This window comes from Cherax quadricarinatus, chromosome 69 (genome assembly GCF_038502225.1).
Source record: "Cherax quadricarinatus isolate ZL_2023a chromosome 69, ASM3850222v1, whole genome shotgun sequence".
NCBI lineage: Eukaryota > Metazoa > Arthropoda > Malacostraca > Decapoda > Parastacidae > Cherax > Cherax quadricarinatus.
Genome location: NC_091360.1, coordinates 4,882,467 through 4,903,752, shown reverse-complemented (window position 1 = coordinate 4,903,752; position 21,286 = coordinate 4,882,467). Strand labels below are relative to the sequence as shown.

Here is a 21,286-nt window from a genome sequence, read left to right as displayed (position 1 = left end):
TGTACTGGATAATAATGAGGAAAAGACAATCGTTGAAAATTAAGCTTTCGTTGGGAAAACGTTTCGCTCTATTTAGAATTTTATCAATTCATGTTTCGCTCTGCATAGATGTTTATCTTTAAGAAGTCATGTTCTGTTCTGTAAATGGATGTATTAAGTCATGTTTCACTCTGTATAAAGTTTTTCAAGTCATGTTTTGCTCTAAGTTGAGTTATATCACGCCACGTTTCACTCTGTATGGAGCTCTTTCAAGCCATGTTTCTCAGTGTAGAGTTGTATCATCTCCGTATAGAACTTCGTTAAGCCATGACTTACAAAGCTACAAAAGCTCATTCTATACCACAGTTTTTCTCTTCAGATGTTGAAAGATACTGTGTTATTTTATTGTGGAATTCTATTATTTAGAAATTCCTTGTCCTCTACAACCCATTTTATGATTCCATCCCAAATACACTGAAAAAAAAGTATTTTCTCTTCTTTCGGTGAATTACAACCCACAAAGGCGATTATTTCTGCTTGATTACAGCAGAAATTTACAATTTTTTATATTTAGGCAAAATCTAGAGTAAGGAAAAAGAAAAATGGGATGTATAACCCTTCCCCCCCTTTCCCCACTTTTTTTTCGAGAGCGAGGCTTGTTTTTTCTTTTTTTCTTGGGGGGGGGGGTTAAACCTGGAAAAACCATCAGAGCATAAAGGCTGTGAGGAAGAAGCAGTCTAGTCCCTAAATCCTTCCCTGAAATGCCCCTGCGCTATCAGGAAGACGTGTAGAACGAGGGAGTAAGTGTGAGCAAAGAGGGAGGGTGGATTTAGGAGGCATACAGAAGGAGGGGAGAATGTGAGGAAGGGCTTAGGAGAGATACTTAATGATGGAAAGTGTGAGGGAGTATTTAGGAGGTACAGAGAAGGAGGCAAGCTTGGTAGGGAATTTATACAAAGAAGAGGGAGAGTGTGATGGAGAGTTTGACAGGCACACAGAATGAGGAAGAATGTGATGGAGAATTTAACAAGTATGAGGAAGAATGTGATGGTGAATTGAAGAGACAGACAGACTAAGGGTGAAGTAGAAAATTTAATATATACAGAATGAAGGGTGTGATGGAAACTTTAAGCGTTACAGAGAATGAGACAGAGTGTGATGGAGTATTGACAAGGTACACAACATGAAGATGAGTGTGAGAAAAACGTAAAGTAGGTCTCCTGAAAGCTGCAAGATGTAAAATTATTAAAGGCATTTGGAATGAGGGGAAAGTGAAAGCAAGAACGAAGCCGTGGGGAGAGAGAGAGAGAGAGAGAGTTCAACATTAGATCCAGATTAACCCAGCACCGGAGTAATGTAGTGCCCAACTTTCTTCCAATCTACCTCCTTCCTTCCTTCATCTTTTATGCCCTGCGCTCTCTCAATAATCCTATGCACCTATCCCAGCCACAGGCCAATCAAGAGGGAGAAAATGAGAGATAAAGAGAAAATAGAGGAGGACAAGGAGAATTAGGGAGAGGAACAGCAGATAACGAGGTTTGTTCTCTCTCTCTCTCTCTCTCTCTCTCTCTCTCTCTCTCTCTCTCTCTCTCTCTCTCTCTCTCTCTCTCTCTCTCTCTCTCTCTCTCTCTATCTATCTATCTATCTATCTATTTATCTATCTGTCTGTCTATCTATCTACCTATTTATCTATCTATCTCTATCCATCTATCCATCTATCGCTCTCTCTTTCTTGCATTAGAGTATTCAGAATATATCTGTGATTATTACTGGATGTGGAAACCGGCGTATATATCCGTGTGTCCTGGCGTATATATCCGTGTGTCCTGGCGTATATAACCGTGTGTCCTGGCGTATATATCCGTGTGTCCTGGCGTTTATGTCCGTGTGTCCTGGCGTACATATCCGTGTATCCTGGCGTATATACCTATGTAATGACGCGCTTTTCCGTACGGAGAATACACCTGCGCACTTGTGGTCATGGTCGCCGGGAGCCCAGCTGCTCACTGACCCCAGGGCCAGCCTGTCTCTACAAAGGTCAAACAAAGGTGCTGGGGAATAATGCAAGGTCACCTGGATTACCTTGGAGGCAAACACTATGAATTAACTAAAGTTGACCTTTTACCCTCTCTCCCTCTCTTCGTCTCTCTTTCTCTCCCTCTCTTCGTCTCTCTTTCTCTCCCTCTCTTTGTCTCTCTTTCTCTCTCTCTCTCATCCATATACTTAAATAGTCTATAAGGATGTATTTTATAGGCGTTGGGTAATAGGGGGGAAAGGTTTGAGTGATAATTGTTCGAGTAAGGAGTGAGGGTGAGGAGTGAGGGTGAGGAGTGAGGGTGAGGAGTGAGGGTGAGGAGTGAGGGTGAGGAGTGAGGGTGAGGAGTGAGGGTGAGAGGTGAGGGGTAGGGGTGAGAGGGAGAAGTGAGGGTGGGGAATGCGGGCGAGGGTGAGAGGTGAGAGGTGAGGGGAAAAGAGAGGGGTCACTTCCTGCGTGCAGATAATTTCTCACAATTCCCACCAAACAGCACGCCACCACCACCACTACCTCCCTCTGCTCAAACTCATTGTCCAACACTCTTCTCCACAGCTACTGCCCTCATTCTGCCTTCTCCACTACTACTGTCCTCACTAACGTCTCCATTACCACTATCCTGACTGCCTTCTCCACCACTGCTACCCTGACTGACGTCTCCAGCACTACTATTACTGTGACCGACATCACCACCACTACCGTGACTGACGTCTCCACCACTACTGCTCTGAATCAGTCTTCACCACTACAACCCTGACTGATGTCTCCACCTCTACTACCTTGAGTGCCTTCTCCACTACTACTGTCTTGAATCTGCCTTCTCCAACACTACTACTCTGACTTCCTTTTCCACCGCTACTACCTTGCATCAAGACCGCAAGCACTAATACAGAGGCAGCAGTAGCAGGCGACAAATGAAGTCAAACAGAAGGAGTACAGTTTACACAGAAGTAAACTGTACGCAGCTGAATAAATTTGCGTTTTACATAAATCAGTGCCACTATGAACATATCTACAAACTGTTTACAGCTATGTACAAAGTTTAGGACAAATTAAACCTAATAGTGAAAAGAGTTTTGGATAGGGTAAAAATGAGAGCACTCTACCTACGTCACTCATATCACGCCTCAATCTGGCATGGGGTCGATCAGCCCAATTCAGGAGAGGGTCTGAGCAGTTCCTAGATATACGAAAACCTTAAATCAAACTCTCTTAGGACTTGGGGAGTCTTTGTTCCAATATGTAAGGTAATCTAGTACAGGTCATCAACCCTTTCTCTGAAGCGCCAGAAAGGCCAAAGGTATGACGTTCTTGGTTGTTCCTAGATGGAAGGTAACCTCAGTCAGACCAACCATCTCTATGAAGTGTCAGGAAGGCCAGGGTCTGACGATCTACGCTGTTCCTAGATGGATGGTAACCTCAGTCAGACCATCAACCCACTCTCTGAGACGTCATATGGCCCCAGAACCCAGTGGTAAACACATCCTGGCAAGCAATAATCGTGCACGAGGCTGGCTACGATGACATGAAGGGAAGTGGGTTTGTGTGGCCGTAGGTCAAATGCTCTTAAACATGGCTGATTAAGTTGAAACTAACAATAACACAAGCTTAATTGCACTGAGTGCATGCCACGTCCTGACTCTCGGCTCCACTAATTTTCTCCACCAGTACTGTCTTGACTCTGCGTTCTCCAACACTATTGTCCTGATTCGGCCCTTATTCACTCAGGTTTCTCTAATACTCTTTTTTCAATATTATTACTGTAGTATTACCCAGACACCCTCCGCTAACACTGTTTCTACCAGTGCCTTCAACACTGTCTCCATCACTGTCTCCAACACAACCTTCAACAGTGTCTCTACCCCTACCTTCTCCACTGTCTCCTTCACTGTCTCCTACAACATAATTCCTCCTTCGAACGGTATTCTTACTCTCTTACTCTCCCCCTCCAACACTATTTGTCAACTCTAACACTGTTCCTCTATCCTCCAGAATTATTTATCCACCCTCCAACACTACTCCTCCACCCTCCAACACTACTTCAACAGTAAATTAAGACAGAGACTTTTTGTCACGACTGAACAGGTTGTAAACACGCATGAGCCACGCCCACGTACACCCCCCCCACAAATACCTCCACACCGACACCCCACACACATACACCCAAGCACACACACATACACCCAAGCACACACACCCCAAGCACACACACCCCAAGCACACACACCCCAAGCACACACACCCCAAGCACACACACCCCAAGCACACACACCCCAAGCACACACACCCCAAGCACACACACATACACCCAAGCACATACACATAAACCCAAGTACATACACATACACCCAAGCACACACACATACACCCAAGTACAGACATATACACTTAAGTACACACACATACACCCAAGCACACACACCCCAAGCACACACACATACACCCAAGCACATACACATACACCCAAGCACACACACATACACCCAAGCACACACACATGCACCCAAGCACACACACATACACCCTAGCACACACACACACACACACACACACACACACACACACACACACACACACACACACACACACACACACACACACACACACACACACATATATATATATATACACACACACACGCACACACACACACACACACACACACACACACACACACACACACACACACACACACACACACACACACACACACACACACACACACACACACACACACACACACACACAAATCCACAGATGAGTAGTAATGTGTTTTTACAAGGTATTTGATCTCACTAAAGGTACCTAAAGCATACCTTTCCAGAATAAAGTTCTGTATACTTAACAAACCCAAAATCAGAGAACTATTAAATCCTTTAGAAGAAAGGATTCTTAGACCACTAAGAACTAAAGACTCTTAAACCAGCCAAAACTAAAGATTCTTAAACCAGTCACAAGTAAAGGATGCTTAAACCAGACAGAACCAAAGGATTTTCAAACCAGCCAGAACTAAATATTTTTAAGCCAGTGAAATCTAAATACTCCTAAACCAGCCAGAACTTTTCTTAAACCAGCCAGAACTGAAGGATTTTTAAACCAACCAGATCTATAGGATTGTTAAACGAGTCAGAATTAAATTATTCATAAACCATCGATTTAGGCGTTAAATACAGAGATTATCAGACTGAGAATCGAATATCCACTTCTAGTGCTGAATAACCCCACATGGGTTTACCGCCTTGCACAAACATAACAACACATCCCTACTTAAGGATGCTCAGCCAGAAATGCAGATCACGAGACAGAGACGCGACTTTACAGGTTATGTACAGGGTAAGCTGTTAAATCGTGATTAATAGAAGGAGGACTGAGCCTGCACCATTTCTTGCGCTGAATGTATTTCAACGCGCCTCTGCAGTGAACGCATGTGAATGCATCCCGGCGATCATACACAATAAGTTAGCGGAAATTATTGTCTTGACTTGGACGAACTTCAGCTGTGAGGATAATTATGCTTTGTTTCCCTGCGATGAAGTTCTGTATTTTGATTCAAGTAACGAGGGAAGAGAGAGAGAGAGAGAGAGAGAGAGAGAGAGAGAGAGAGAGAGAGAGAGAGAGAGAGAGAGAGAGAGAGAGAGAGAGAGAGAGAGAGAGAGAGAGAGAGAGAGAGATAAATACTAACAGAGAGAGACAGAGAGAGAAAGTCCAATGTCTGAACTACAGATTCAGTTATTTGAAAAAAAAAATAAAATAAAAAGACTAATTCTTTTCGTGAGTTCGTGTAAATATGTTCGTTCTACCATTACCCTAGCTACAACCACCTCCTTAGCTATAACCACCATCACAGCTACCACTACCACCACCATCATCAAACCTCTTTGAAGATCAACTAACCCATTTCCCAGAGCTTATATTCAAGCAGTAATACCCACACATGAGTTTAAGGCGATATCCCCATTGGTCCTTTACCACTATCTGTGTCACCACCACTACCACCACAACTTAATAAGGTCACCATCTTTCCTAGCGTCTGAAGTAATCGTTGGAGTTAACGTCAAGTCCAGATGCTCAAAGGGATTATAAGTAAATACTAATATCAAGTTTTCTCAAGGTCAGATTTTTAACAGTGGTTGAGCGTAGGCAGCAAGGAAGGAGTCTGCAAAAGTTTCCTTCTCATAAGACAGACATTTTGCCATCGAGGGAATACTGTCCAAAAGGACTGGGTGGAGTAGTAAAGACAGGGCAGTAAGGAAGGATTCTGGGAAGTTCTCTTCTTTTATTGACCTATTGTGCTCGTGGCTTGGTTGACAGTGTCTTAGGTCACACATTGAAGGCCAGAAGTCGATCCCCGGCAGGGATTAAAACGTTGGGTATGTTTCCTCATACCTGCTGCCCCTGTTCTCCTAGCAGTAAGTAGGTACCTAAGTGTTAGCTGAATGTTGCTGGGTCACATCCTGGGGGACACGATTAACTTAAGTAGCCAAAAATGGTCTGCATAATCAGTTTTTTTTTCTATATTGTATGTCATTTTTGTAATGAGGAAACGTAATGTTCCAAATGGAAGACATACTGCCACAAGAGGACATACTGCCCGAAGAGGACATACTTCCCCAAGAGAATATACTGCCCCAAAAAGACATACTGCCCAAAGAAAAAATAGGACATGCTTTTCTGATTGCGTACAGGCAGTAAAGAAGAATTCTAAACAGTTTTCTTCTTTCAGCAAGACACTGCCCCAAGAAGAGAATATACTGCCCAAAATGGAGGTCATACTGCCTTTGTGCTGCCTTTCAATGTTTTCCATCACCTTCAGTTCAATTTTATTGACTAAATGAGAAGTCATCTGTTGTTTTGGCTTTGCCCGCTTGGCAGGACTCCCGTAAGCGCTCGTTTAATAACCACTAATCTGACCTAACAGTATGCTGCAGTATCATGAAGGCTGAGTACGGAGGTACTAGCAGCGTTGTAGCGATTAGCACACGCAGGATCGAGCCTCCACTATTCCTTGCGTGGAATGACCCATATGGATTCTCTCTTTAATTCAATACTACTACTACTATCACTACTACTGCTGCTGCTACTACTACTACTACTATTATTATTATTATTACTACTACTACTACTACTACTACTACTACTACTACTACTACTATTATTATTACTACTACTACTACTACTGCTACTACTACTACTAATAATAATAATAATAATAACAATAACAGTGATTCAACGATACATTACATTATTATTATTATTATTATTATTATTATTATTATTATTATTATTATTATTATTATTATTATTATATTTTTATGTTATTATTATTATAAATATTATTATTATTATATTTTTATGGCGTTCTGCATGCATAAGAATCCAATTATTCAGTATAATCTAGCAGATTAGCTAACTATTAAACATTTTACGAAATATCGCAAGCGAAGCTCTAACTAAATATTCTAACCTCTAATTTATAATGTATAAATTAAATAAGGGGATGTAGGCGGAACTTAATGGCTCTATTGACTTTTTTTTAATAAGGGCTATTATAAAAAACTTTGAGCCTAATTATATGTTTAAATCATTCATGTTACTGAATGTAATTTTCTGTCTGAAAATAATTGTTTGTCCATGTTCTTAATTTCGTCGGGGATTTTGGAAAAAAAACATGAAAAAAGACAAAATTTTGATATAAGCGGCATTTTAGTAATGGAAACATTTGAAAAAGGCAGCATTTGAAAATTGCAGAGGAAGCACTTGAAAAAGGTAGAATTTAGAAAAAAAAAGGAGCATTTAATGAAAGCCTTTTAAAAATAAGTTTTTAAAATGTTGAATGACTCACAAGGGTTTTGCACTTCGTGAAATGCAATACAAAGCAACAAACTTCACCATAATACAGGAGCTATGACTCAACCCCTGCAACCACAACTAGGTGAGTACAGTACATTTCTTCATTTTAAAATGGCAAGCATTAAACTAAGGCAAGCAATATAAAGGCATCACATACAAATGTAAGGAAGCCTTTTAAAAAATAATCGTAGCATTTTAACAATGACAGCATTTTAATACAACGCCGAATTTAAAAAAAAAAAGCGTAGTAATTTAAAAAAGGAGACAATGCGAAAATGTAAATATGTGAAGTGACGTCATCTGTAAATTATCACTCGAAAAAGATGGTTATATAAAAAACTTAAAATGCAAAAAAAAAAAAAAATGATTCTGCTCATAAAAGAAACTTACATTTGCTGTTATTATTATTATTACCATTATTATTATTATTATTATTATTATTATTATTATTATTATTATTATTATTATTATTATTATTATTATTATTGCGTAGTGGTAGGGGTAACCTCATTTTCTAATTTTCTATTTTTATACCCGGCGTTCCCAACCAAACGTTCAATAAATACTTATTAAAAACTGCCTGTGTTCTAATCTATTCTATTTAATGGTCGATTCCAAGAAGATTTCCAGTCACAACTGGAAAGAACTGCCACCGTATTGTATAGTTCCTACAGTTACGAAAATCTTTGTATATATACTATTTTATTAAGTACCCTCCCCTAACTATTTTAAATTTGAATGTAGTGATTATAACGTGAATTTTGAACGTGTACAAAGAGTTAAACACTCGGGCCTTGAGCTCTTTTGATCAGGGAAAGTAGCCACTTTGAGCTAAATTCTTAAAACTTGGTGCCACACCACTTTACGGCATAGTTATATTTGTTTTTATTACTATAATATATGATTCTCGAAGCATCATGGCTAGTAAAGGACCCTTACTATAAGTAGCTGGAATTATCTAAGAGTACTACACTAGTACACAGTAACACTACTGATATTACAACAATTGTATGCAAGTCGTATGAGGTTACCTCGGATAGGCTACAGTATACTGGCATAAATTACAATTCTCCAGGAATGACAACCATTCTAAAGGATCTTTCTACAGGAAGCTCTGGTTGAAGCCAAGGATGCTGAAGTAGTCAGTTAAAGGATAACTAAAAAATGAGAAAATGGCCCAGTTGGTGATATTGTTCTGGTCGTCAGATGTCCTGCTGAATGGCTCAATATTTTCGTCAGTTTAGTTTTCTTCATCCTTCAGAAAGTACCGAGTTGTTAAGAGAAGTATCAGTCTTTCTCTCATGCACCCGAGGTGACTGATCAATTTCATCGCCATGGTTCTTAGGATATTTACCCTCTCATAAGCCATAAGTTTTTTATGAAGTTTAGGCGGTGTGCTGGAGCAAGGGACAGACCAGATGCCCGGACCCAAGCACTAGATAAAGTTGACGGCTCCGGAGGAGCCGACAACTTGAACTGAGCTCTGAACATCTAAACTTTGAATGAGCAGATACGTTTTCGCCATTCAAAGTGAACTGTTAATCCTCCTGGAGTATAGAACCTAATTCCGTAACGAGGGAGACGCTACCTAGGGATATGGCTGTGATCTCTAGAAGCTTCTGATAAACTTTGTGCAGTTACTATCACGTTAGCTGACCTTTTGCTAATCTTATCACCTCACAGAACCACTGAACTGCTGGTTTTTCGTATATGTAGAAGTCACTAAATACGACTTATCACTGACGGGATGGGCACACTGTTTTTCAAACCGCTTGATAAGCTTAATTTCTAACCCATTTTAATGATCCATGGAGGGTGAAAACACCGCCTCCAGGACAATCTTCAGCCCGTGATGGAGACAGGCTAAGTAAAGATTTTTTCTCCTGATTCCTCTCCAGGGAGATGCTGCAGCTTTTATGGCTCCTGTGTCTGTGGCGACAATTTTCTTCATGCTCGAGGGCTAGTCACGACATTCGGAATGCTGTCCCAGTCCTGAATGAAATTTTAGGCATGCATTTCCAGAGACCAGGATAGGAAGCTAGTCCACTACTTCCTCCCTGATTATGCCATTCATCATTTTCTCATCTCACTAGAGGGAGAATTGGACCAAAACTTTGCCTACAAAGTCTAAGAGATCTCCTTGCGATGCTTCATTCGTTGACGAATTGATAAACATCTGATGACCAGAAACTTTAGTTTGAATGAGACCAGCCGAGAGTTGTCGAATTATTACTGTTTTATGGGATCGTCTGGGGTGGATATGGACTCGTGGACGTGGACGAGTCTCTTCAAGCTCATTCTGCAGCACCTCCCTACTTTCAGACTCTGACTGAAGACGGATAAGCCAGTACGGAAGCTATAGACGCAGCCACCTTCCTTTGATCTTTCAATACCATTCACTGTTCACGCAGTTCAAGCATGACCTCCTTCCTCGCAGTCTTCACGCTGAAAGATCTCATCGATCCTGCTTGTCCAGTTTTTCTTCGAGAAACCAAGTATTACAACCCAGGATTCCAAATGGCCTGTTACCCCGGGTGTAATGGGAACAAATAAACACAGTAGAAAAAGTTTAGACTTATATTATCCATCACCAATTTATAACAGCAATATGTACACTATGTACAGTGATAAGTATAGTGCACTCCACGGTAAGCAAAGCAGAAATAGAAGCCACAAGATAGCAGACCGTGCTTCAACCAGCTCTAGAATGGGAATGACAAGGGCAGACAGGAGAGCGGTACCCACATAACCTCTGCGATTGCCAAAACCATCTTCTTATTGGCTAGAACCTGGTCACTAGTTGAACGACGGGGCCCCATCATCAACTCTTAGCAACCTGGTTCGCTGGTTGGGGGAGATAGCCTGTAAATGAGGGTGTGTACGTGCGCCGAATAAAGGTTACGTACTCTTTGCATGCCACACCAAGAAATGGCGGACTTCGTCGACTTTCATCAACACATGCGAATAAGCGATATCGAAGAGCCAATACATTCTCCACACCAAACCAAACCACAGTAAACAGCCGAGACAAATATTTGTAGATATTTCGTTTATTCTCCGAATTACATAGATTCTACCATCTCTTGTGTCAGTGCATGCAAGGAAGGAAATGAAAAAAAAATCACTAGCTTGGTGCCACCATCCCTGGAGCCAAAGCCTAGTTCACTGGGAGTCAGATTATTGCCTAGTCTGGCTTGGTGTGTCTAGCACTTTGTCTCAGAGCTCGTAGGCTCAAGTCTCAAATGTCTGCAAATATATATATATATATATATATATATATATATATATATATATATATATATATATATATATATATATATATATATATATATATATACAAGGAATTCGCGAGAGCATGCGAAATATACACAAACACTGATCTCTGGCTGAAGGAGACTCGAACCTACGAACCTTAGGACAAGGTACGCAGTGCTTTACCAATCTACCCACACTGGACCAATACCTTGGCGTGTAGCATGCGCTACACGTTTGATCCAAGGCAGCCAGCTTTCAGGGAGAAGGCTTACAGCTTTTCATCTCATCCCCTGCATGCATCAGCCTGTAAGCCTTCTCCCTGAAAGCTGGCTGCCTTGGATCAAACGTGTAGCGCATGCTACACGCCAAGGTATTGGTCCAGTGTGGGTAGATTGGTAAAGCACTGCGTACCTTGTCCTAAGGTTCGTAGGTTCGAGTCTCCTTCAGCCAGAGATCAGTGTTTGTGTATATATATATATATATATATATATATATATATATATATATATATATATATATATATATATATATATATATTAAAATAAATAGTTCTTGGTGATTAGAGATGAAGAGGAATAGAGGTGAATAAAAACAATTATTACACTGAACAGGGTTACAGATTTTAAAAGTAAATAAAGACACGTAAATTGTTCAGCACTAACAGGTATCCTCATACAGTCATTTGTTCATTTACCTTTCGTTCCATAATTCGTTCATCAATTTATCATTACTCGTTATCAGTTCGCCATTTGTTCACCATTTGCTCATAATTTCTTCACGTGATGACCCTCTTATTCACCATCAACAAATCAGTTAATTTTTTCAACTTTTATTCATCATGAGTTCATAATCACTTTTTGCTTCATTCAATCAACATTCATTCATCATTCATACAGTTTTTCCATCGTGTTTTCATCATTTTTTTCATCATTTCAAACTTTCGGAGTAGACTTCATCAACATTTGGGGTAGAATTCATCTAGTTAACAATAGACAATGTTGTCTTATATTTCAAAATACTGTGCAATGTTAGACAGAAATATTCAACAATCAATTTTGATATTCATTCGTTCAGTATCAATTAATAACTTATCAGGGTTGCAAATTATTCAATATTGATGAATATACTGCTACTTAAAGCAGCCTCTGAGTGGCAAGCCAATCTGATACCTCGAATTTAGTGATGCCAACCTGATTGGTGTTGAAGTCATGACGTCTCTAGCAGATTCAAGTAAGTAATATTATATCACATTACTTTAGTAACATTCACAATATGTTTTACAGAATTTTTCCCTAAATAACTTGATCTATTATTATTCTAATTAATATTATTTCCAGGCTAGTTAATTATGCTTAGTATTGTCAGATTATCGTGTCGTGTCTTCTCTTGTGTATGTTTATGTGTGTTTATGTGTGTTTATGTGTGTGTAATAAGGGGCGATATCAAAAGTTATTTTGTCAGGATCGCATTTCATTCACTTAGTGATATCTTTTATCTTTTCTGCTTTTACATCATCATTATCTCCTTTATCATTATTTTGATCCTCTTTATATTCATTATCATCGTCATCCTTATCATTATCATGAACATCGTAAAAGTTGTTATATTCTCATGATTATTATTAACATGATCATAATGATTTGCTTTCATAATGCGTCTTTATCATCATAATCATAATCGTCAACATACCATGGCATCACCAGCATCACCAGCTCATCACCACTAGTACCATCCATTATCACTGCTATCTCCATTTTCCACTACCATCATCACCACCACCACCACCACCACCACCACCATCATCATCCTCGTCACCACAGCCAAGTAACCACCATACTCGCCACCACCATCATCACATCCATCTCACCACCATCAGCCTCCACAGCGCTCTTCAGAACCTATCAACTTTCCCCTCCTAATACAGTGGAACGTCCTTAAAAGGGTTTAAACCTCCATACATTCAGGAGTGCAAACTCCTGATGAACCAGCAGGTAAACGACCCTTAAAAAAAATCTGCCTTCTGCAATAGGGTCGCTCTTTCCTCCTGCCCCGCCTTCTGCATGAGTTGTAACGCCTAGCATTGCAGCCTTGATCCAGGAGTCAGTCTTCTAAACTTGCTTGTTACTAAATCCAGAGAGCCTTAACAGATCTGTAGTTGCCGAGGTAATTTATCCAGAAGCCTGAACAACGTATACACACAGTTACGACTTAATTGAGAGAGTCTGCCCCAGCGCTATGCTTACGACGCTCGCTTCACTTAATTACTAACTTGCTTATAGCCAACTAAATCCAGAGATCTGACGTTGATACTGTTGATTTAAGCGCTACGCAGAGCGGAACGTCGTCACGATAAAACGTCGTTTACGTTGGTGACACAAACTAACAGTAAAAAAAAAAAGTGGCCTTTATTCTTGTCTCAGATTTTCTAAATGCGTGAAATACGCCGGAACTTCAATTTAAATATAATTCTTAGTCATACTCTTCGGAGCTCTAGAATTCAAAAGAGAAACTTACGTTTTACTAGTGATCAATAAGCTACATCAAATAGAGAATAATTTCAGGATCTTGTTTATAAAGATACAACATACATAACAAACCATTATTGGTCCGTCGTTTCTTTCTGGGCTGAGCTTTTATCATCAACTGGAGGAAGTTCATCCCTCATAGAAACAATATCCCCAGCAAAAGCTTGTTTTGCATAGTCTAACTTTATATCAACAGCTGTCAACCTCACTCCCGTACCTCTCCGTCAGTTACAAGAATATTGAACATTATTTTCATCAGTAAAACCAAGAGTACAAACGACAATATGAATAATTCATTACATTTAGCGCTTCCCCATAATAATAATAATAATAGTAGTAGTAATAATAATAATAATAATAATAATAATAATAATAATAATAATAATAATAATAATAATAATAATATTAATAATAACAATCAGTATCTGGATATTAGAGTTTCTGACCTCAAAGTAATGATTTTTACATCTCTTACCAACTTTTTAATTCCAAAGTGTCAAGACCTCTAATATAACCTTGGAACCATTATGAAAGAAGAGGAGTGGTTCCCTCGGGGCATCTTTGTCCTCCCTAAATTCACCATTAAGTTAACGTAATTTGCTATTATCCTAGTGTCTCAAAGAGGCCCTCGTCTGCCATGAATGAGGCTTGACGCGTGTCAGGTGGTACAAGCTGTTGGAAAAGGGCATAAGCGCAACACTGGGGTATCTTTATTCTACCATAAAGATACCCAGGTCTTAACCATCAATTTGGTATTGCATACAATCAGGAATATTCACAAAAATCTTATGTCTCAAATTTGGTAATTGTAATGACAAATGCAGAGATATACTGCAGACAGTAATGAAAAGGAGAGATGTGTATAGCAAGTGTATATTTTTGACAACGTTTCGCTCTGTGTAGAGCTTTATGAGGTCGTTAACTCGGTAAAGCTCTACGATGAGTGAAACGTTGCCACATACAAAAATGCGTTGCACCCGAGTCTTAATTCACATCTCAGTGGTGTGTAAGAATCAAAGGGAGTTGAATGAGGAGTTTACAGTATCGCAAGAAGACAGTCATTGTAATAAATCTTAATAATTGTTCCTGGCGATACTTGGATGGAGGATTGAGCCTCCTCTAGTCCTTGCACTGAATGACCCATACGGCTTTAGCTCTCCATATAAAAAGAAAATATAATAATAATAATAATAATTATTATAATAATAATAATAATAATAATAATAATAATAATAATAATAATAATAATAATAATAAAGTGTTGCGGGATCTTGAATGGTCAACTACGGTGCCTACTTACAATATGGCTGACTGTAGTACTTAACAAAGTTGAGTATTTATTCCACAGACGGAGGATCGAGCTTCCATCACTAAAGCGGAGGAAAGAGAGACATACATGAAAATATACTTGCATGGTACTTGAAGGCCTAGTCCCAAATATGTACACTACTGTAACAACATTCCGGACTGACACATATGGGATATGTAAAATATAGCCAATGAATGGCAGGGATGCCGTGGTCACAATAGGAGAGCTTTGTATCAACATCAGTGGGCCCAGATTATGTAACATCTTAACAGAAGATATCAGAAAAACCTCTGGAGATTCATGAATGTGGTTCCTTTACTAGCCAAAGAGTTAAAAAATTGGATATTTCTGGTCCAAGGGAGTGAATGAGGTACCAACTAATCGTAGATTGTGCTTCATGAGGAGTTAATCCCGCATGGATCATTCAGCCCAGTCAATTATGGGCTAGGCTGCTGATAATGTTAAGGGTCACGGGGATTGAATAATACACCTTTGATGAGTTTCGAAAGTTTTTCTTCTCCAGGAGCCCGGCAATGGGCCAGGCTCGCCAAGTAATGTTGTGCTGGGAATTGAATGTGTTATCGCTAGTGTGTAAGATATCCAGAAATGAGCTATATATTGATCCCACACTGGCACCTACCGAAGTAAAAATCACCTTTTAGGACCTCCCGATAGTATATACGGCTGAAAAGGAAGCGTTAGAAGCCCTGCAGGAGCTCAGAACTTGTGCAAGAGTAGGATCTGAACCGCCTGCAGCTTAGAGTATTTAATTGCCCATAAAGTGTATTTTATATCTCTCGTAATCCCCCCCCCAAAAAAAAATACATCTCATTAACTTAATTAGAGAATGAGATTACTATAATTACTATTCATTAATGGGGAAACGCTAAATTCGTAATTGATACATGCAGCACCCGGGGAATGGGAGGCAGACAGGTTTGATCTGAAGAAAGGGAAGGTATTTCCAATTCCTTTGTTCAAGAATCCTTCACCAGCATCAAGACACCTCCCGGACAGATAGCAATTAAAATTAATAAAAAGGAAAATTAACTTTGAGCGTCCACAAAGCTGTTTTAAGTTCGATACAAATAGCCTTCCGTTGACAGTATTGAGGAAAAGTTGCAAAATAAGCTATTATTGGCACAATGTTTCGTTCTGTCGTAAAATTCTGCCAAAAGCGAAACATTGTCCAAATAATTCTTCAGAAACTTGCTTCTTTTCTTCTGTGTTGCAAGTTGCAGACGAATTTTCCCATTAAAGGCAATATATGCAGCAAGGCGACAAAGTTTGTAAAAGAATCTCTGGAGCGCTGCATTATAAATTCATTTTATGTTTTTTCCATGGCTGATTCTGCAAACCAAGTCGACTGTTTACATTTTAGACTTCCACAGATCATTCAAATCTACTACGGAGCTCTGGATTTCTCTCTCTTTTTTTTTTTTTTTTTTTGCACTTACATTTGCTTTAAATGAAAAAAGAAGAACGTTCCACTGTAACTATTATGAAATGTATGTCGTGTGTTGGCTTGTTGTCGCTGAAGCCGGGCCGATGCTATCTGTCTTTGCAGAATCGCACGTGGACGTCGGTATTACGATGCATATTCTCAGTATTAGCTCGCTCTCTGAAGTTCAAATGGTACATACATGTGCTCCTCGTTGTCGCGCTCCTAAGTACCACTAGTAAGGCAGTAGAGTTAAGGCGTCGGTCGGTCCAGCTGGCAAGAGAGGTGCGGAACAATGGCCGAAAAGTTTTATGTCCCCTTTTGGTCGCCTTGCGCAGGGAACGTCTCTAAGGTATCTCTGACGGACGCTCCCTCAGCAAGCATCCTCGGCCTGGGTTACCGGCACTTGTTTTTATGTTTACGCAATGTTTATCATGCATATCAAGGTAACCCGAGTCGAGGATGGGAAGTATTGTTGCGTGCTTGATTTGCCTGCATTTGTAGCGTCTTGCTGGGTTCCTGGGTGGCTTTCGAGGCCAACAGCGACTCCAACTCTGCCCAGGACACCAAAAGACCATAATGAAAACAAATAAAAAAAACTTGTCAGCCTCCGAAAGGGTGATCTCAGTGTGTTACCGAGAGGGTGACCCAGCCTCCTCTCTGTCCTGGATGGCTCTTTCCAAGGAATGTCCGGCTAAGTTCTGCTCACTGGCCGACCGACGGGGACCAGAGGGGCGTCTCAACGTTTGTCTTCTGTTGCGTCGTTGGGAACACTTCTTGACAAACGCTAGACGCTGACTTCCAGTCCTGAAGTCTGGATTCAAAGACGTCTGATATCATTCAGTTGCATGAATCAAATTTTGTACTGATTGAATCCAGACTTAATGAATTTGTTCATGTAATGCTGAAACATCTCAAGTAAATCATTTCTCGAAGAATGTTCTTGAAAAAAACCAAAATAGTTCCATTCATAGATGTGTCCAAATATGTATTATATGTATTCATAGTCTACACAAATTTTTACCGTGCGATAAATATATGGCCAATTTACAGATAGTTTTCCAAAATTTCATATAATTCCTGAATGTTTCAGCTATTTCTAATGAACAGAAAGTACAGAGAGGAATCCCTTTAGTTGTGGTAGCTGTTACCTAGAGCAGAGTTTTTTAATATTGACATTTAATAGAATTCTTAATCTGAATTTATTATTTCCCAACAGCTGGCTTCATGTACTACAAACCTATTGATCAAAAAAGAGAAAAGATTCAGTATGTTATCTCGTGAAAATACTTCTCCCCCCCCTCAAAATAAAATGAGAAGAACTGCAAGCACGCAGGCCTCTACCGCTGTCGTCTCTTTCTTAAGACCCACGTCTGTTCTTGTGTTTTCTTCCCTGGTCCCCGTCTTCCTCTCCTTAACCCACCACTTTCCTCTGTACCCCACCTTCCGTAACACGCTCTAAATTAGTACTACTTTAATACCTGAAGCCCTTTATCATCTCTACAACTAATGTTGACTACCATTTGCTTCCGTCAACCTTTTAGTCTACCATCGCCTGAGCATCTCCTTTAAACTATCCTGTTCTTCAAACTACCACCTTGTGACTACCTCCTGTACGCCACATGTACACCACTTATATACAAATTTCTGTACGCCACCTAAATGCTAGATATACACAGCTTTCTCTACTTCCCATGAGTTCATATATAATCCTAAATATGCATAGTCTTCTCTTGTACCTACTCTTCCAGTTCCTCCTTCGTAATGCTTCTACTCACATAGTTCTTCTTACTCTCTCCTTGCTGTCTCATCTCTTACTCCGCCTCCCAAATTACGCATTTCCCAGTCCACTTCCTCATTACAGTCACCTTAGCTTTAATGCAGAATTCACACTGTATTACACACAAATCCATATTCAACATGCCTTCATCCCTTGATCCTCACTGTAATACTGACCAACTTCTTGATCAACTTGACTTTATTCCTTAATCCATACTGTACCGCAGACCTGTGTCTTAACACTTCCTGTATTACCACTTCCACCTCCTTGTTCAACATGTCTTGATCCTCTTATCGTTGTATCACAGACCACCTCTATGTCCAGCATGCCATAGCTCACCCCAGATCTGGATATCCCATTTCTACGTTTTTTTCTGGCTTACCTTAACCATGTCTTTTCACATTTGCTTCTCATGTCCTGGAGTTGTCATACCTCTATACATAAGTCTTCGCTTTTCATTGCCTATCACCCGTATTTACTCTGACTTTCACTCTTTCCTTTCCCGTTTTTCCATCTTTACTCCTGCTGTTCTTAACTTTGTTTACCCTTCTTTTGTTGCACATTGCTTCTGGCAGTTTTTAGCGAAATATTTTATGCATCTCCATCAGTGTAGGCGTGCAGGTAAGGGAGACAGGTCAGAACCCTGACAATGTACATAGTCAAATTTTTGTATCTTTTGCAACTCATAATCCCACTGCTGTTTTTTATTATTATTATTATTATTATTATTATTATTATTATTATTATTATTATTTTTAATTCGGCATCGAATTATCTCTAGAACATATGTTTTCTTTGCTTGTTTGCGTGATATCTTTGCCTGTCTGGACCCCTCTGTGATATAGTCCCTTCCTCCTTTCCTCTCAAATATGTCATTTGTTGCTCTGTTGATATCTTATTGCATTCCAGTTTCCAAAAATCATTGTTACTTCAACTGATACGTAATTCCTCCTTTTTTTCATTATTACCTCCTTTGTACATCATTTAAGGGTTCAGATAATTTTTATTTTTATTTTCTGTTTCTTCCCCTGTGGCCAGCTACCGAGGCTGCGTGCCTGCAATGTGCTACTTAACAGTAAAGTGAACCTCTCTGTACCTATTATGGTGCTCTTCTGGAGGCCCCTTAATGTTGTGTTTGGGTGGTTGTGCACAGGAGCCTCAGACCGGGGCTTGAAGAGTTCTTTAAATCACTTAAGAGAGAGATTGCAAGGGTGGGGGAGGGGCATGTGATCCAGCAAGCAAGCCACGGCAGAGGAAGCTTGTTGTAGAAGGTGAAGCAGAAGTCCGAGACCCGGTCGAGTCCTGCAGTCGCCAGCCACACACACCTGCCAGGTGCTCCTCCGTCGGGTACCATCTTTTTTTTCTTTGTACAGCATTTACCTTAGTAACTCTAGCGTTGTTTGTATGGGTTGTTTCTTTACAGGTTCTCCAGTGATTGTCGGAGTTACGATGCACATTCTGAGTATCAGCTCAGTTTCTGAAGTGCTCATGGTACTAAGCCTTACCACCATATTACCATAATATACTATGTGGCGACCATGCAGTGTCCGTCTTGTAATTGACCCCCCCTCACATGCACACTGGCTCAGCATCCCGAGGACTGATCCCCACATGTAGTCTTCATGTTATCTTTGCCCTAAAACTTGTAAGCTGGTGGAACCAGGTCCTTCAAACCGCATGACTGTGCACAAGACCAGGACCAGGGGATACATGCCGCCGGTGTACAAATCTCTAGAATCATGTGTTAATTCATAAAGTTGCCCTGTATACACCTCCAACTTGGGATTTTTTTTTTATCAAAATAATGTTATTTCTCTGTGTGTTATGTATTGCTCTAATGTATCATTAAGATATCAGAAATGTGGTAGCGTGAAGGCCTCAGGAGGAGGAGGTGTTCCTGCTCCTCTGAAATACATGCTGGTCCACCAAAGGATGAACATGAGCCAAGGTTGCTACTCCTAGCATCATTTTTTGTGCTTTGATCAAGTGCAAGTCAACTGCAACCCGTCCCTTCCTGGCCACCCACTGCCACCACCACTGTAACCACCACCACTGTAACCACCACCACTGTAACCACCACCACTGTAACCACCACCACCACCACCACCACCACCACCACTACTGTAACCACCACCACCATCAATGTAACCACCACCACAACTGTAATCACTTATTATTCTACCCGCCCCTCCACCTACCAGCCGCCACTATCTCAAGTTCCCCTCGTCGTCACCACCACCACCAGTACCCTCGTCGTCACTACCTCCACCAGTACCCTCGTCGTCACCACCACCACCAGTACCCTCGTCGTCACTACCACCACCAGTACCCTCACCACCACTACCACCACCACTTACACCCACGCCAAACACTTCCCCACACTCGTCCAATCCACTTGCTCAGGTAGGTTTAGCCTCAACAGAAATACGACACCGTGGCTCAACACACACACACACACACACACACACACACACACACACACACACACACACACACACACCTGTTTAACTACCCACACCTCCCTTCTGGGACCACAGTAACTGCACATTCAAGTTTATTTTGCGTTGAACACCTTCAGTCCTTGAAGTGGCGTCCTTGACATGTACTCTTTCCTGCTCCATGCCTATACACGACAATACACTACGTTCCTGGACATACAGGAATATTAGGAACTTAAAAAGACACGTATATCTAAAAGAAAGCTTTTATATTTACGAAATTTCACCAAAAAAAGTCTTCATCAAAACGTGGTAGAACTTAGTAATGGTGAAAAATCGAAATATTAAAAGAAGTTCTTTTTCTGTGCATTCTTTGTCCATCGCTTGTCGGAACAGCGATACCCCAACAGGAATATCAGGAGGCACATCGCTCTCTGTCTTACACCGTGCATATAGGAACACTGAAGATACACACTAGTGTGTGCCAACACCTTCCTGATTGTCACATTCGTACGTGTCTGTAAAAAAGTATATTTATCCTATTGATACATACACAGTGCTTCTCTCTGTACACGATAAACATCAACACGTCACACCATGAAAGTCTGTGTGCGCTGGAACGTCAACAAGTAATGTCATGTAAGTCTGTGTACATCCAAATGTCTACACCTCACGCT

At 40.5% G+C, this 21,286-nt stretch overlaps 1 protein-coding gene across 7 annotated transcripts in view; it reads left to right on the top strand.

Moving 5' to 3' along the window:
* LOC128701872 (gamma-aminobutyric acid receptor subunit beta) overlaps positions 1 to 21,286 on the top strand; it is a 432,036-nt gene that overhangs the window by 277,665 nt on the left and 133,085 nt on the right. For 6 of the 7 annotated variants that reach the window (XM_053795828.2, XM_053795833.2, XM_053795831.2 and 3 more), the window contains exon 4: positions 16,518 to 16,585. In XM_053795828.2, the coding sequence (XP_053651803.1) occupies positions 16,518 to 16,585 (68 nt within the window). Of the gene's footprint in view, positions 1 to 16,517; positions 16,586 to 19,594; positions 19,663 to 21,286 lie in introns of all 7 variants that reach the window. The other variant, XM_053795830.2, reaches the window with a different exon arrangement.